The sequence below is a fragment of the Rhizopus microsporus genome (genome assembly GCF_002708625.1).
Source record: "Rhizopus microsporus ATCC 52813 unplaced genomic scaffold scaffold_1, whole genome shotgun sequence".
Classification (NCBI taxonomy): Eukaryota; Fungi; Mucoromycota; class Mucoromycetes; order Mucorales; family Rhizopodaceae; genus Rhizopus; species Rhizopus microsporus.
Genome location: NW_019671916.1, coordinates 2,683,223 through 2,699,206, shown reverse-complemented (window position 1 = coordinate 2,699,206; position 15,984 = coordinate 2,683,223). Strand labels below are relative to the sequence as shown.

The window sequence follows — 15,984 nt, the reverse complement described above, 5'->3', positions numbered from 1 at the left end:
AGATTTCCTTTTTTACTCTTTTGTTTGCAAGGGTACAGTTGATAGTGACTTGGGTGATCATGCGCTCACTGATACTTTTAGTGCAACAGAGTATTGAATGAATGATATTTAAAACAGTCTCAATTCAGTCATGACTAGGTGCTAGCGTTGTATTATTAGCCAAAAAGTCAACCCAATTTATTATTATATTATTATTATTAGCGTCTATTCAGAACCGAATTAACATGAAAAACAATGAAAAGGTCTGTGCGTACAGTAGCCGATGGTTGTTATCCTGACCAAGCTATTGGAAAGCTGATAACATTTTATTATGGCCATGAAGAGGCGCCATTTTAATTACTTTTTTCATCATGGATTTTACTTGATTAGGCTTCTCCGTATAGTATATCTGCTTCCTGTGAACCTCAATTCGCTTTTGAATGAGTGGCACAAAATCATCAAAGGCACTCTTAATCTGTGCCTCTATAGCATCGTTCCTTTTCAGCGCTTCATTCAGTGAATATGTCTCGTCATCTTCCACCTTATGTTTTAATAAACGAATCAAGATGGGAGACATTGTGGCTTCTTCTAGAGCTTGATTGAATATAGACACATAGACTTCCTGTGTACTCTCCGTTTCGGTCTTGTATGCGTTTTCCATCATAGCATAAAGAGAGTCTTGAACGACATCCATACAATCATAGTTACGTCGTTGAATCGCCTGGATTATTCGGTGATACGATTTAGCTTTGGCCCTTGTCGCTTCCGGCTTGGTCATCGGTCTCTGTTGAGATCGTTCGATGATCATGCGTGTTAGGAAATGGTTGGCCTTTTCTGCCATAATAGAATCACAATTACCGGGCCCCAAGGTTGCTTTACCCATTGCCTCTCCCAAATGATAGGCGTCCATTAAGTTGTATGACTTGTGTCGCTTAATCTCGACTAAAAAGTCTAGGATATCCGACAACAACACGATACCTCTCTTGGATATAAACTTGGAAAGTTCTTCAAGTGTGCATGCTTGAGAGTTTCGGTTAGTTATTTCCTTTTAGTTTCTTCAAAAGCATATTTTTACTTTCATAATTTATCGTCTTCCACACTTTTCTGGATATAATACGCTCTTGGCAGCACCAAAGCGTATCCTGCATTAATGTAGCCACTGAATGAATACTGACATGATGTAAGTCTTCAGCTGTGCACTGCTGTTTACGAAACACTTTTAATAGGAGAACACTGTTAGGGACTAAGAAGATGAAGATTAGCAACTGATATAAAAGGGAGAAAATAAAGGGGAGTATAAAAAAGGGGGGACGATGGAGGCGCTTTTATCAAGGCTTCTAATGTCAAAATCAAACAAAAAAAAAAAAAAAGAAATGATACGAATATAGGAGTAGAGATAAATAAAGAATGCCTACCTGATTTACGCAATATTTTGCGCTCTGTTAGGCCTATTGCATGTTTGCGTTAGACAGTTCCTAAGTATAACCATACGCATTCTACCTCTCGATAAGATTTCTTCCATACACAATCGACTCACATGAGCTGCAAACTCTAGAGAATACATTGCTTCCAGTGATAAAGATAATTGCTCTTGTTATTAGTTTTATCTTGTGGTTTTCTACGAGAAATCTGGTTCTCTCGTAATAACTATGTGGGTTTGAAAAGAGAAGAAAAAGAAAAGAATTGAACAACTAGACACGTTTAAGCTTTTTTTTTTTGATTCTTGTTGGTCCCTTAGCTTTAAGGTTCTTGTACATAAACTTTATATTTGGGTAGATTTGCAAGAAAAAGGGAGGAGGTAAAACCCTTTTCCTGTTTACTTTTTTCCTTTTCTTTTCTTTTCTTTTTTTCTTTTCTTTTTTTCCTTATCCCCTTTCATCTACTTTATTCTCCTTTTACTACCTGTTGGAGGCTCTAGTGTCACTAACTCTTGAAATGGTTCTTTGAATAAGAGGGTAATGATATTATGCCTCCTTCTTAGGCATATAATGGCTTAATCGGCTTTTTAGACAAAAGGCTTTCTTTTGGAACGACATGCAATATTCATTAGGAAAACTTTGAATATCTTTGTGATACTGAATGGCTGAGACATGTGCGTTGATTCTTGAGATAGAAGAGAGGAATAAACTTACTCTTTATCTTGTAAATGATAATTAGGCGCAATATAATTTTTTACCTTTTGCACAGATCTCCTTATCGAGATATAATAGATTTGACCTTTCCAATGCCTATGCCTCCTCTTTAAATGATCCACCTTTAAATAGTTAATTACATATATATGTCATTAATATTAGAGGAATGAATAGTATGACTTGTAATAGTAATGATATTCTTAATAAGGCAAAGTACATCCATCGAACTGCGGCATCTTTAGAGAATAGTATTTTGTGAGCGCACATCGTCCTCTCTTTATTGTTTAGACTTTTTACAGCCTTTGGCTGAACCAATATTGCCATGAATACCAACAATAAGATCTAAATTTGATTTTAAGAATTTCTTATTATGAAGAGCTTAGTCAAAGGTTCTTCTTTTCAATAAAGGATATGTTATCATCATCGTTGTTGATACACCCTGATCGACTACAGCAATGAATCATGATCCGTTACTACACAGAACAAACTCTAAATCTCACTCACACACATATTTCCGCTTTTTTTTTATATATATATAACTTTGGTGACCCTTAACAAAGGAGTAACCTCAATTGTCAATAAAGCACTTACTGGATAAATTCCAGTCATTGCTATCTGAGCCCTTTATTGATCATTTTCAAAAAGTAAAACGAAATAAATTTATGCAAAGACATACAATCCGATGCTGTTTTGCTTTTTATTACAGTTCTTCCAATAAGCATTTGCCGTTGGTGCATTCATTGTTCAATTGTTTGTCTCATATCCTTGGTATTGAGGAGTTATGTCCTTTTTGCAATGACTTTGCGACTTTCACCACACATCAAAAAACACGCCTGCAAATATACAATCAGCATTCCATTCTGTTGCCTACGAACACCTACAGGGCAAAGCTTGGAAGCAGCAATCTAGGAATTGCAAAAGTACGTTACTTTGCATACCCGTGCTGCGAATACTATACTACTTCAAATGACGAATTGAAAGTGCACGTGGAGCAATATGGCTTCAAGGTACTCTCTCTTGATAATACTTCGTCTTGGATAGTGCAGAACATAAATACTGTCATCAAGTTTTATGATTATTTCTCTTTGTGCTTGTCGAACTTTCAAAGCAACATGGATGTTGATCGGTGCTTCAATGATCTTCTGTAAGTGCTCTGTTTCTGAAAACGCGAAATTGATTTCGATTGGCCTGCAGCATTAATTTCAATTGGCTGCGGCATTGCTTGTTGGAAGAACTGCATTATTTTTATTTTTGAGCAAGGGCTATCTTTGATAGATCATGTTTGCTTACTACCGCTCAATTTGCCACAATTCAGCCATTCAACGCATTTTAAAGGGATCAATATCTAATTCGGATCCTACCGATCTCGTTCTTGTCAAGGCAAAATAAAAACAAGCAAGTAAACAAAAAGGTATTGACATTACAATAGGGGAATAATCTGGATTGGCACACGATTGATTCTTCACTTGAGAATGTACTTTGTTTGCAATTACAACAAGCAGCATTTGGCAACATAATAGACGCACGTTTACTTTCTTGTCATTTCAGTGATCAACAAGAGTATCTAGAAACTGAAGAGACATATGAAGAAATGAGTTACTCGCGGAAAGTCAGAAAGCACTCTTTTATTCAAGGACAAGACGTTCTAGTGATACTTTCTGAATATGGCAAAATGATTTTCACAACAATACATCGTCTTTCCGACAACATAAAACGGTTTGAGACTCTAGCAGAGGTAAGTGAACATTGATTTGAAAAGACAAATAAGAATTAACCTTTTTAAGATTTATCTGGATTCCCCTGGGTTAGAATATACAAAAATGGGAAAGAAGTTAGCCGTTGATCCATGGTAATAACAAGAGAAAGAGAAGCGATGAAGTGTGATTTATAACATGTATCATAACAGCTCAAGAGCAATCGCTGTAGCCTCATTGCAAGACAAGTTTGACATTTTTATTTTAAGCCCAACATTATCAAGGTCAAGGTTTGATCCAGTCATTGGTGTAAAGTGTGCGCGTATACAAAAAATAGTGATATATCAATCTAAAATACTTGATAAACTAGAGAGGCTCCCAAATTGAAGAAGGCATCATTTGGCATATGGAGTTTTTACATACAGAGTCAACCTCGATGGACAGAATACTGTTAGCTCTTGTAATATACAAGTAAGACATTTGACGTAGTTTTTTTTTTTTTACAAGTCTCACTTTGTTTCATTTAGCGATGTCGAAAAAATATGTCGATTAGTATTGTACGTTATTAACGCTTCCAACTTACAAAATGTCACTATGGAAAGAATCGGACGATTACCATTGGAAAGCAGTAATGATTAAAAAGGAAAAAAGGAATCTATTGATGCTAACCTGCATACGTCAGATACACCACTACCACTGCTCCTTATTCCCCTTCAGTCTCGACCTGAATCGTTTTTATTGGTTACCGTAAGTTAATTCTCAAAGTATATCTCTACTTTACTTATAATTTCTTATAGGAACAACAAGTATGTCTGTTATCTTCTGATGATCTTGCGTGCGGAAATGTACTGTATCCAAATAGTTTTATTCCTAGAGCGTTTGGAAGCATTGACTGTAATAGACTCCTTTCAACGTTAATTCAGGGCTTTACTCAATTATTAAGCATCTAGGTCCACTATTTAATGCTGCTACTCAGCACGAGGACTTGGATAAAAGCTATGTATATCTTGGATCAGCAGAAGGATGTATATACAGACTGCACATAACGTCTTCAAATGAAATGAGTTGGACTCTTATCGATTCAGTAAATCCAATTGGCCAATCTATGTGTCTGCTTGGAACAGCTGATCTAGTAAACGATAACAACACGATCAGAGCGGACGTACTGCTATATGCAGGAGAATGCGCTGATAGTCAAGTTATAGCTGTAAGCATATGCAGAGTAGTTTTGTCAGTTTCACTTACTTTAAGGTTCTTACAGATTCCGTGCCCTGATGTCAGTCAATGGGAAACTCCTACGATCACGGTTTTGCAAAGCTTGGTTAATCGAGCACCCATTACGGATGTAGAAAAAATATCTGGTTATTATGGACAGCAAGAGAGTTTGGCTGTCTGCTCCGGTATAGGCAAGCAGGGATGCTTAACATTTATCGCCCGTGGTGTGAAAGCACGCAAAGTGTCTTTTTCTCAACCAGAGTGGAAAGGGTATAGATATTTTGTATATATTGCTTTCTTTTTCTAAAACTCTCTAGTATCAACCGGCTATGGAGCATTAATTCAACAGCTTCGCACCTACCGGAGATTTCTTGCTTAATGGCTTCCTCTCCTATTGACTCTAGGCTAATAGCAGCTAAAGGTAGAAACAGCTTGATATGAATTGATTAAGCTCACATAAAATACATAGATGGACAATTACAAGATATTATGCTCTCAACGTACGACGAAGCTTTATCAGAAACTATTCATGCAAACACTATTTACGTGAAAAGCGTTTGGCTATTGTTGAGAGCCCACTTTAAAGGCATTTCAATACTCATGGTGCAAGATCAGAATACACTAATACTCACACAGCATAGAATTAGCGACTCTGAAGGCAATATAGAGCATGCCACTTCATGGCAGGATTCTCATGGAACCTATGTTGCCATTTGCTTGCTGAAGGAGAAAGGATATGTGGTGCAGATACTTAGCATTGAAGATGACGGTATAAATGAGGACTGTACTCAAATACAGCTGTGTATCCGTCCTATCAAAGAAATTTGTGTAGATGACTGCCCTAGCTTCATTGATTGTCTGCAAGTGAAGTCATCCTCATGGCTCATTATTGGCACATACAAGCCTTCATGCATCATTTACGAAATGCAGGGCACGGGTATTCAAATGAATCAGAATATCGATTTGGGTAAGCATCACGTATTAAATGATCTTATGAGTAATTCACAACTTGTTATGTTAAAGGCTCAACAACATTAGGTGCATATGCAGTTCCGCACTCTGTAGGCATACTGCACTCACCACATATCCCAAACATGCCTTTCTACCTTTTACTTGGAATTCGACAGGGCTCAATTTTGAGCTTTCGACTACAACACACAGCTCACAGGCTTACTCTTTCTGATGAACCGCCCTTGATTTACACATTAGGGTCTCTAGCAGTATCCTTGACTGTATGTCTCGCAAAAGATACCATATATGCGTTATCCAACCAGTTATGGCAACTGCGATGCAATAGCAGCAACGTGATCGAGATCGAGCAGGTTTTACTACAAGACTTTGACCGACCTCCTGATGCGGTTGTCTTTTTTAACTGGGGCACTGAGGCAAAGGATGAGGTATTGGCTATTGTTGCAGATGATAGGCTGCATCTCTTTCAGTTAAGCCCAAACAGTCGACTCAATTTTCATAATGTTGAGCTGGGACAGGTATTATGTATGATGTATTACTTGTAACAGAGCTAACATATTTTTTTCTTATATCAGACACCAAGAAAAATTATTTATAACGAATCCCTCAACTATGTTATTGCGCTGACGTCAACCATTATATCCGGCACTCGCAAAAACTACATGCATCTTATTAATCCAAAAAGGTATATGTACATAAGGCAGTGACATAAAGAAAAGAAAGCTAACCTTTACTATTTAGTGGTCACTTCCTAACAGAGAGTCAACGTGTGGGGCGAGATAACAATTATGCAAAGAATGACATGATACTTTCAGCTGCTGGTAAAACTTTTATATAGTATACAAAATCAATTTTTAATTACTTTTACTACAGAGTGGTGTGTGGTGTATAAATCAAAGCAATATCAATATCTTTGTGTAGGCTTTGGTCATCCAAAAGAATCTCTGCATACGCTACGAAACGGCCCTCTACGATCTCCAGAGACATCTATTGAACGAGGCACATTAGTGCTATATCGACTCAAAGCATATGCAAAACGTGGCTCTGTATTAAAGCGCATTTGGATAAATGAAAGATTGCCGGGCGGTGTCCTTTCCATTTGTCCATACTCTGCTGGGTAGACAAAATATAGCATAAAAGAAAGCAAACTGACCGTATTGACATAGGCTTCTCTTTTCGGCAGGAAATCGCCTATATCTTTATAGATTTGACTCAGAATCTGGAAGGTAAGCATAAGCTGATATATTTGACTTGTCTTAAAACGCAATCCTTTCTTTTTTTTTTTATTATTGCATAAAAAGACTAGCAGAAATTGCCCATATAACGTTACCAAACGTTATCAAGTCTATTCATGAAAATAAGGGACATATATGTATTACTTCACAAGCAGACTCTGTTTCGTTCTACAAGTTTAATGAAGACAAGAAAGGCTTTGAACTCCTAGCAAGGTACAAACGACGATCCCTCTATATTTCTTTTTATCCAACCACTTTAATAGCGATATCAATGCCATGTCAATTCATCATTTACTCATGTTAAATGATCATACTGTTGTGGGAGTTAGCTATTCTGGAGGCATGGTTGCTTTAAATGGTAACTTTGGAGAAGAAAATGCAAGTAAACGACTTGAGTCGCTATTTTCGTTTCATTTTTCAGACATTATGGTCAAGCCTACGCTGGCAGCACTTAAGCCACTCAACAATGTGTCTAAAGACATGGATCTCTTATTGAATAACGTAATACCCTGGGATACAAGTGAATACGATTTACAAGAGCTTAAACCAATCGTCTGCTGTACAGTGTCAGGAGGCATACTTCATATTTATAGAATCAGCAGTCAGTTATACCGTGTCTTGAATGTACTCCAAGAGCTCTTATTGATATTTGAGCCTACATTGCCGCTACTTGGAGCCACAAGTGATTTTCAAGACTGGTACTGTCAATTATCTAGTAGACAAAAAGCAACCATACATGGTGACCTTGTAGAATCCTATCTGAGACTTTCATTTGATGAACAGTTGTCAGTTTTACGGCCAGGTGGCAGCCTTAGCTCTGAACTAGCCGCTGCTGCCAATGATTTGCTAATAGGATCAAATGACACTGCGATTGACCTTGAAAGTGAACAAGAGGATAACAAGACGAGGATCATAGCTTATTTACTAATTAGCTTATTATCCGAATTTTCAAGATACTGTTAATAATGCATTTATCCTGCTATTTTATAATGAATAAACAGATGTACGGTTTGTTTAGCTTTTATTGTTTGATAAGATCGGAAACAGACAAGATATCTCCACTATCTGATTCTAGATGACCAATATAAGCAGCATCTGCCATATTGCAAAATAAACCTACATCCAGAACACCTGTTAGAGATTTAATCTCCTTGTAAAGTAAATCTGGATTTTGTATGGGGCCGAAGTGGCAGTCCAGAATGAAGTTGCCGTTATCTGTCACCACTGGTCCCGCTTTATCTGATGGCTGTGCGATCCTTAGTCGAATAAGAGCATCTGGAAACATTTCTCTAAGTGTATACTGAATAGGACTTAGAGCCATAGGTACAACTTCGACGGGTACTCCTCGCTTCCACTATTACATATTTATTTAAAAAATCATTGAAATATATACATTGTTAGTTTACCTTTGTTCCTAGTTGATGTGATCGTTTCCTTTCATCTATATTCAATTTAGTCATTGATATCTAAGCCCTAACCCACATAATATTACCAGCTATCAAAACAAACCGCCGGGATGCTTTGGCTACTAGTCTTTCCTGGAAAAGACATGCTCCTCCGCCTTTAATAACATTCAATCTTGGATCGATTTCATCTGCGCCATCGACAGTAACGTCAATCCTTGAATATCTTTTATAAACATCAGCACAGGAAAAAAAAAAAAAGATAATACATTTCTTTACTGTTCTAAGTTGCCCAATTTTAGATTATTGGCAAGTATAAGCTGTCGCGTCTGAAAGCTAGTTGGTATACATATCACGTCTTGTGCTATCTTGTGCTTTTTTAACTCGTCAATGGCGTAAACGATTGTTGTGCCCGAACCAAGACCAATGACAGAAGGCTGACTGTCGATGACATGACGGATTGCTTTAATAGCAGCCCATCTCTTACCTTGTTCTGCTGATTCTGTAGACACTTGTCTTTTCTTCAAAAAGTGAAAATGAGTTCTAATGGTTTGTCTTGCTTGAATTGAAAAAAATGTCATTGCCCTCAAAGCAATTATAAAAAGAAAGAAAAGAAGAAAAAAAGAGAGGCAATTAGTTTATTGTGGGAGAACAATAGAGTTGATAGTATAGAAAGCTTAGGAGAAGAAAAGTGTATTCAAATGATATGAAGACTAGCATTAATAACCTTCGGAAACAGAGCTTTTGCATGAATAATGAAGCTCGAGTTTTTTCGTGCATGTTGCGTTTCCTATCGCCTTGGAGACAATGGCTTAATTCTCGGCCCGGCGACGATCCGGAAATTGAAAATATGCGTCAAATTACCTTCCGGTTGGCCCCTGCCTAGGAACACTTTAATAGAGACAAGAAATAAAAAAAAAAAGGGTTTCACCACTCTGCGCAATTCAACATGTCCTTTCGCTCCACCTTTGCTTTCAAAAGCCTATTAAGGCATGGAAATATAACAACAGTATGCTACCAAAGGCATATGACAAGAACTATTATGAATTATAGACAACCAGCAATACGCAATCTCAACCAACCACGATTCTTTTCTTCAGCAAGCAAGGACAAACAGAATATCTCAGAAATATCAAACATGGTGTCGTCTCCTGAACTACTCCAGGCAGCGAAATCAGAACCAAAAGGATCCAAGCTGAAAGAGCTCTCAAAAAAATATGGAGCAGTAGGCATTCTCGTTTATCTCGGTGTTGGATTTGTCGACTTGGGAATAACCCTTGGTATCATTCAGTTTGCAGGTTTAGAAAAGGTGAAATCATTGGAAGAAGCAACATTAGATATTGCTCGAAATGCTGGTGAACGTATTGGAGTGTATAAACGAAAAGTGATTGATCATCCAGAGACTACAGAAAATGACAAGGATGAAGCTCCATCTTTTGCTTCTGTCTTCATCTTGGCGTATGGCATTCATAAAACCATTCTACTTCCTGTTCGACTTGGCATTACTGCAGCAATCACACCGGCAGTTGTTCGTAAGATCCATCAGTTGGGATGGGCTCGTTATCTTCCTCGAATCCTAGGTGGTTCTCCAAAGATATAGATTATACACACACATGATTTTTATATGCATTTGACAACACGGCTGATTTATGATAGATCAATGACCATCATACCTTTTACTATAATAATAAATAGATCAATCAAATACAAGAATTCTTTATTAAAGCGCTTTCAGCTGAAATCGATCTTCTTCACCAGGACATACGACCCTGTTATAATCATTTACAGTGTATATGTTTGGTATACTTTCCAGTGGCTTCCAGAATGTATTCCAATAAGTCTAAGTATTATGCACATGAGCTTTCATCTCTTTTTTTTTTTCAAACAATCTGTATTACCTTTGCAAATGTTCCATGTCCAATTACAGAAGGATGAAAACAATCACCATCACTATTTTTAAGGATCAGAAGGGAAGGCATTGATCATATAAGCCTACAATATTACCTAAACATTTGAACAGGAAGGGAGGCCAAATCAACATTAGCAGGCGTATACATGATACCAAACGTTGGGTCATTGAATTCATTATATTTTTTAGCAAGTTTAAACACTATAGAATCATAGGCTATAATATGCTTCGGTTAGATTTTACACTTAAAATTTTTAAACATATTCCTTTACCAGCTGCTGCGATATCTACCTCCTTCTTGAAACCATGAGTAGCACAAAAACATTCTAGACTATTTGTCTGGAAATCGCCAAAGATAGTTGCACTGCAGTAAGGATTTCCTGTAGTCAATTCATAAACATTGGTGACATTAAATACACCAACTATTCATTTCATCCCACAAAAAAAAAAGCTTAGTAACTTTATTTTTCTTGTCTTTTGTGTATTTACTTAGATTAACTAAAACACGAGGAACCTCCTTTCTGATACGACGAAGGGCAGAATTTAATGATTTTTCATATCCCTCTGGAGTAAGTAATGGTCCATAGACTGAACAGATATAACACTGATCGACACCTATTGTAAGCTGTGTAAGTCCTTCTTCCTAGTATGCTTATCTATGCGTTAAATCCCTACTTCCTATTTGAATAGTGATCATTTTCCAATCATTCTCAAAATCTAATCCTAGTGTCTTTCTCATAGCTATCAGACAGTGAGTCCATGGTAAATATACAAAGAAAGGGAAGAGGATTGGTAAGCAATACCTGGAATGAGGTAATCTAGCTCCATTCCCAAGTCAAAAGACATGGCGGCGCTTTGAGCAGCATTGAAACGGTCTTTTTCTGGATGATCTTTACAAAACAAATAAGTATTTTTGGACGCTTTAAAGAAAATCATCATCATTACATTGCCATTTAGGACACAAACCAAAGTAGCAAAACTCAACCCAATGGTCACCTACTGAGCCTCCGATCACATTTGGGCTGTAATGTTTAATAAAGTTTGGAATAGTGATCGCACCTGGATTTCCGCCTGCTCCATATGTTATCCCACGATCTTCCAATGCTATATTGATATTCAAAGTGCGAGATCCTTCGAGTCCTTTTGAGACAGCACCTGCCATGATACTAGTTGAGACGGGTTATATGTCCTGTTTTTTCTTTTTTTCTTTTGTTCAGTCATGCTTCACACACTTCCTCTTACCTATCACCTAGTGCGCCCACTACTTTTATGTCATCAGCACGAAGGTCACGTACTGATGTTGGACGGGCCCTTGGTTGTAATCGAGGGCAATCTTCTATTCGTTCAGCATATTGATAAGCATCATTGAAGGCAAGGGTTGATATTAGGATCGTAAACGTCACAATAAATAAATACTGCATTATACAAGAGAGGAAAAAATGGGTATTTATTACATTTTTATACAAAATTTGACAGTTTAAATTAAAATGGTCTCTTAAATCTTTGTTTTCTTTTTAGGGAGAGAGAAGAAGAGAGGCGATAAGGAACAAAAGTGGCGTAAAGATAAGTTGACAATTGTTACCATAGCAACATGGTTCCAACGAAAAATGAAATCAAGCAAAATATATTATACTATGGCTGTAGTTTACAAGTACAAAAGAATATGCTCCTGTTACACGAGATCAAAATCGCAGTCATTGTCCCTGAATTTATTCAGTGACATTTAACCAAATATAGATGCATTCTTTACACTTAAAAATAGTAAGAGAAAGCTTTTGTTTCAAGATGGAGCATAATTTACTACTTTAGGTTACATCAAAAGGATATACATTCGAAAGGGTAATATTTATTATGTACTATATATGTGTATAAAGAGAGAGGGAAAAAAAAAGGAAAACACAGAAAAAAAAAAATGCACAAGTGTAGTGTGTAAATACATGCAATGGATTATACAATAAAATGATTACAGATAAAAGCTTCGTACATCATTTGCTCCAAAAGGTTCGCTACAAGTAGGACATCGTCTTTGTCTAGTCTCTAATCGAGCATCGATACAACTCTTGCAGAATGTATGCATACACCGTATGAGAATATGACTTCTAAACCGTGTACGACATGTGTTACATTTTAGAAGTGCCTATTGATATAAAGTTGAGTAAGAACATACAATCAGCTTTCATTCTTCGTCATTACCCTAAGTTCATCACATTCTTCTGCTAATTGCTGCTCCGCTGAATTATCACCTTGAGACATCTTTTCCCATTTTTTCTTCATCTTTTCATAGTTTTCTCTAACCTCTTCTTGTAATTGCTTTTCTTCTTCCATTAGCTTCATTTTATCTTTTAGTATTTTTTGAAGCTATATCTGTTATTTAATAACGTTTGTCTTTAAGCTACAACACAATTACCTCCGTTAGTAATACTTCGTTTTGATCTATAGTCACTCTATAATCATCGCATACGTGTGAAATATCCTCTAAATCGATTCTATCTTCTTCTATGTTCCTATTTAGCTTTCTAAGTTCATTTTCTTTTTCAATCTAAGCAAGTGAGTTAGTGATAATCTACCAAACATTTCATTTATAAGTACCACTTGTATTTCTAAATTCTTTTCTTTTTCTTCAAGTTGTTTGATCAATTCCTGCTGTTTTTCTCTTGTGGCCTTTAAAGATAAAACAGTAGACATTTGTTTCTCTTTTGCTGACAGTAGAGATCCAAATGTTTGGGCATATTTTAATATCTTTAAAATAATAAGGAACACTGTTTGATGCATATGCTATCTAAAATACCTCTGCCTGTAGTTTAAGCATTTGATCACGCTTTTGAGCAAAATCAAACACCTTTTTGCTTTGTTGTTCTTCTAACTTTCCATAAATACTGGCTACACGATCGATCTCTTCTAACAGATGACTCTCGTTCTTTTCCAAAAAGTCTACCATTAATGCAGACTTTTGAGAATCTTCATAAATCTGATCATATTGCTTCACTAATGAATGCGAGCTCCATTTCTCCAAAGCCTGTTGCATTGCTTTGATATCGAAATGACTCTCTTGTGTTTCTTTTTTCTCCATTAGCTGTAAGCTTGATAGTAGTATCTCCATATGGCTTTTAAAGAGGATTAGTGTTTGTATGTATCCTAAAAGTTTAATCTTACCTTAGCTGCTTCTTTAAACTATTATACATATTTGCTTCTTTTTCAAATGGGCCAGCCATTTCTTGATCATTTTTTAATTTATCGATTCGGTTTTCTAAGGATGCGATTCGAGTTTTTCCCTGGGTTGCAAATGAAATGATCTTGTCGTATCCTTCTTTTTCCCTTGTCTCCTTTATTTTTTGTTCTTCTACTAACGCCTGAAAGCTGTCCCTTTGTCCACGAATACGATTGAGATCTCCTTCCATCCTGCGTATCTCAGATTCCATGGTCATTCCCTGTGATACCTTTTCAGACTTTACTTGTTCTATCAGTTGCTTTCTGGCAGCAGACATCTTATCCAGTTCACGTTCCAGTTCTACCCTTTTTTGCTCTAAATCATGACATCGATTTTTGTAATGATCGATAGAGAGCTGTAGTGTTTTGACATACTCAGTCTCCAGTAGTCGTTCTTCGCTCAACTTAAACATGGACAATAACCTGTCTTCATCTTGCAGTAGGTTTTGGCGATCTTTTTTCAAATCATCAATTTCTTTCTCTCTTGCTGACAGAATAAGTCTATGCTCTTCTAATTGTGTCTTGACTGATTGCTCTTCAGCAGGGCCCTTTTAAAAATGTTGTTTTTAGTATGCTATTGGCGCTTTACGCTTTTAATATATTACCTCTAGTGTTGCCTCTTGTTTTTCCTTTTTTACAGAAGATGATGCAGGCTGGTCATCAGTTGCTGTACTAGGCCCACTATCAGTCATTCCTCCTAAACCGCCCATAGTTAATGCTGCTACCGTTTTGCTCTTTGCACGATCCTTTCTTCTGCAAACCGCCGATAGTTCTTGGATACAATTTTCTAATTTTTCAGTAGTTTCAGCTAATTGTTCTTTTGCCAAAACGACATTTCCTTCTGCTGCTCTTGTTTCATCTTCTAAATGTTGCAATCTTTGCTGTAATTCTGTCATGACCAGTTCGCCTCGTTTATAGCACTGTTCAAGATCGACAATTTCATTTTTAAGCCAATCAGAGATGATGACTCGCTTAAGCATGATGTCATCCTCTAAACGAAATCTTCTTTCAATCAGTTCTGCTTGTTTGCTCCAGCTTTCTAGCCTTGTCAGTGCTTTAGTTCCAAGCTCTTTGATGGTTAACAAACTGTTATAGCACCAGTCTTTTTGTTCTTCCAACGTCATTTTTGCTGATAAAGGAACTAGTAATGTGTTAAATTGGAATTAGTTGAACATGGGTATGGATCATACCAGAAGGTTCAGGCAAATCAAGATTGACCAATATTTTAGCCATGAATAGAATTTCAGATTGAATCTGAAAAGAGCGGGTTAGCACATACAATAATGTAGATTATAATAAACATACAAGATTCCATTCAATTCGTAATAGGCTTTGAGTTGCTTCTTTGTTGATAAATGATTGTTCAAGCGCATCATGTTTTTGTTCCAAATAATTGGCTTCTTCCTAAGTTGATGAATTAGAATTGACAATTGTTTACATGTCAACTTACTTTAGCAGAACGCATATGGGTTAATAAAGCGTCTTTTGTAAAAGTAGAAGAATCAATCTACAGTAAAGATTAGCACATGAATAGATTGATGTAGAAATAGAGACTAACTTTACAGGAAATTCTATATTAGCCATAGGAAACTTGTCTATACGACCTAATGGTTCCATTGGAGTATCACTAGTATTAGTACTAGTACTAGAAGTAGCAATAACAGTAGTAGTCGTAGTCGTAGTCGTGGGTGTATGAATAACAGGTAAGGTATTCACTTGACTAGTTGCTTGCTGTACGTTCATTGAGCTTGTAAATCTCTTTTTGAGAGGTGGTCTTGAAGGTATAGAGGATACTGTTTCATTCGTATTTTCGTCTATTAAAGGACGCTTTTTCTCAGAGGAAGCCATTTAGGTTTATGAAGAAAGAGAAAGAGGGAAAAAAAGTGAAATTTTGTAAAGTCATCATTTTGGTTTTAGTGGTGGAGTTTCAAACTTGATATGTTTTTATTTGGGGGTTTACATACACACTGTCACTGATAGCTGAAGTTGCTATGTTGACGATGAAAGCCTCTAAAAGTAAGCTGACAAATAATAATAACAAGATAAATGTTGTCAAAACATAATGAAAATAATGAAAAAGGAGACTATTTTAAAGATTTGGTTTGATTAAATAAAATAAATAAATAAATAAAAAATCAGCTAAAATCATTTTTAATCAATCACCCGTGAGATTCCTTGTTGTTCTTTTTAAGGAAATCAAAGAACTTTCTTCATGCGATGACATCAATATAAACCAATCAT

At 36.5% G+C, this 15,984-nt stretch overlaps 6 protein-coding genes across 6 annotated transcripts; 2 read left to right on the top strand and 4 right to left on the bottom strand.

Moving 5' to 3' along the window:
* Positions 1–32: 32 nt before the first annotated feature.
* RHIMIDRAFT_15091 (uncharacterized protein) lies at positions 33–1,647 on the bottom strand. The gene is made up of 4 exons (XM_023605740.1): positions 1,480–1,647; positions 1,395–1,427; positions 1,055–1,222; positions 33–999 (listed from the first exon to the last, which is right to left on the bottom strand). Exons 1-4 carry the CDS (start codon positions 1,541–1,543, stop codon positions 284–286), a joined length of 981 nt encoding a protein of 326 aa, XP_023471717.1. The 5' UTR covers positions 1,544–1,647; the 3' UTR covers positions 33–283.
* A 1,742-nt stretch (positions 1,648–3,389) lies between these two features.
* RHIMIDRAFT_233427 (uncharacterized protein) lies at positions 3,390–8,187 on the top strand (the record flags this gene model as incomplete). The annotated part of the gene is made up of 19 exons (XM_023607957.1): positions 3,390–3,485; positions 3,541–3,846; positions 3,896–3,960; positions 4,018–4,114; positions 4,176–4,276; positions 4,333–4,433; positions 4,488–4,552; positions 4,603–4,699; positions 4,756–5,012; positions 5,067–5,290; positions 5,338–5,441; positions 5,490–5,987; positions 6,044–6,507; positions 6,565–6,674; positions 6,731–6,810; positions 6,863–7,106; positions 7,156–7,215; positions 7,291–7,437; positions 7,488–8,187. The coding sequence occupies 19 exons, from the start codon at positions 3,390–3,392 to the stop codon at positions 8,185–8,187; spliced, it is 3,816 nt and encodes a 1,271-aa protein (XP_023471716.1).
* A 58-nt stretch (positions 8,188–8,245) lies between these two features.
* RHIMIDRAFT_233426 (putative ribose-5-phosphate ketol-isomerase) lies at positions 8,246–9,208 on the bottom strand (the record flags this gene model as incomplete). Its single annotated transcript, XM_023607956.1, has 4 exons — positions 8,246–8,578; positions 8,631–8,665; positions 8,717–8,853; positions 8,907–9,208. 4 exons carry the CDS (start codon positions 9,206–9,208, stop codon positions 8,246–8,248), a joined length of 807 nt encoding a protein of 268 aa, XP_023471715.1.
* Positions 9,209–9,576: 368 nt separating this feature from the next.
* Positions 9,577–10,227, top strand: RHIMIDRAFT_243994 (uncharacterized protein; the record flags this gene model as incomplete). The annotated part of the gene is made up of 1 exon (XM_023610011.1): positions 9,577–10,227. The coding sequence occupies one exon, from the start codon at positions 9,577–9,579 to the stop codon at positions 10,225–10,227; it is 651 nt and encodes a 216-aa protein (XP_023471714.1).
* Positions 10,228–10,347: 120 nt separating this feature from the next.
* Positions 10,348–11,957, bottom strand: RHIMIDRAFT_233424 (uncharacterized protein; the record flags this gene model as incomplete). The annotated part of the gene is made up of 9 exons (XM_023607955.1): positions 10,348–10,467; positions 10,526–10,577; positions 10,638–10,752; positions 10,809–10,958; positions 11,026–11,151; positions 11,212–11,277; positions 11,340–11,426; positions 11,482–11,702; positions 11,779–11,957. The coding sequence occupies 9 exons, from the start codon at positions 11,955–11,957 to the stop codon at positions 10,348–10,350; spliced, it is 1,116 nt and encodes a 371-aa protein (XP_023471713.1).
* A 369-nt stretch (positions 11,958–12,326) lies between these two features.
* RHIMIDRAFT_255296 (uncharacterized protein) lies at positions 12,327–15,842 on the bottom strand. Its single transcript, XM_023611151.1, has 11 exons — positions 15,307–15,842; positions 15,194–15,250; positions 15,049–15,147; positions 14,934–14,997; positions 14,349–14,884; positions 13,690–14,291; positions 13,325–13,640; positions 13,126–13,275; positions 12,944–13,075; positions 12,730–12,894; positions 12,327–12,673 (listed from the first exon to the last, which is right to left on the bottom strand). The coding sequence occupies exons 1-11, from the start codon at positions 15,589–15,591 to the stop codon at positions 12,500–12,502; spliced, it is 2,580 nt and encodes an 859-aa protein (XP_023471712.1). The 5' UTR covers positions 15,592–15,842; the 3' UTR covers positions 12,327–12,499.
* Between the last annotated feature and the right edge of the window lie 142 nt (positions 15,843–15,984).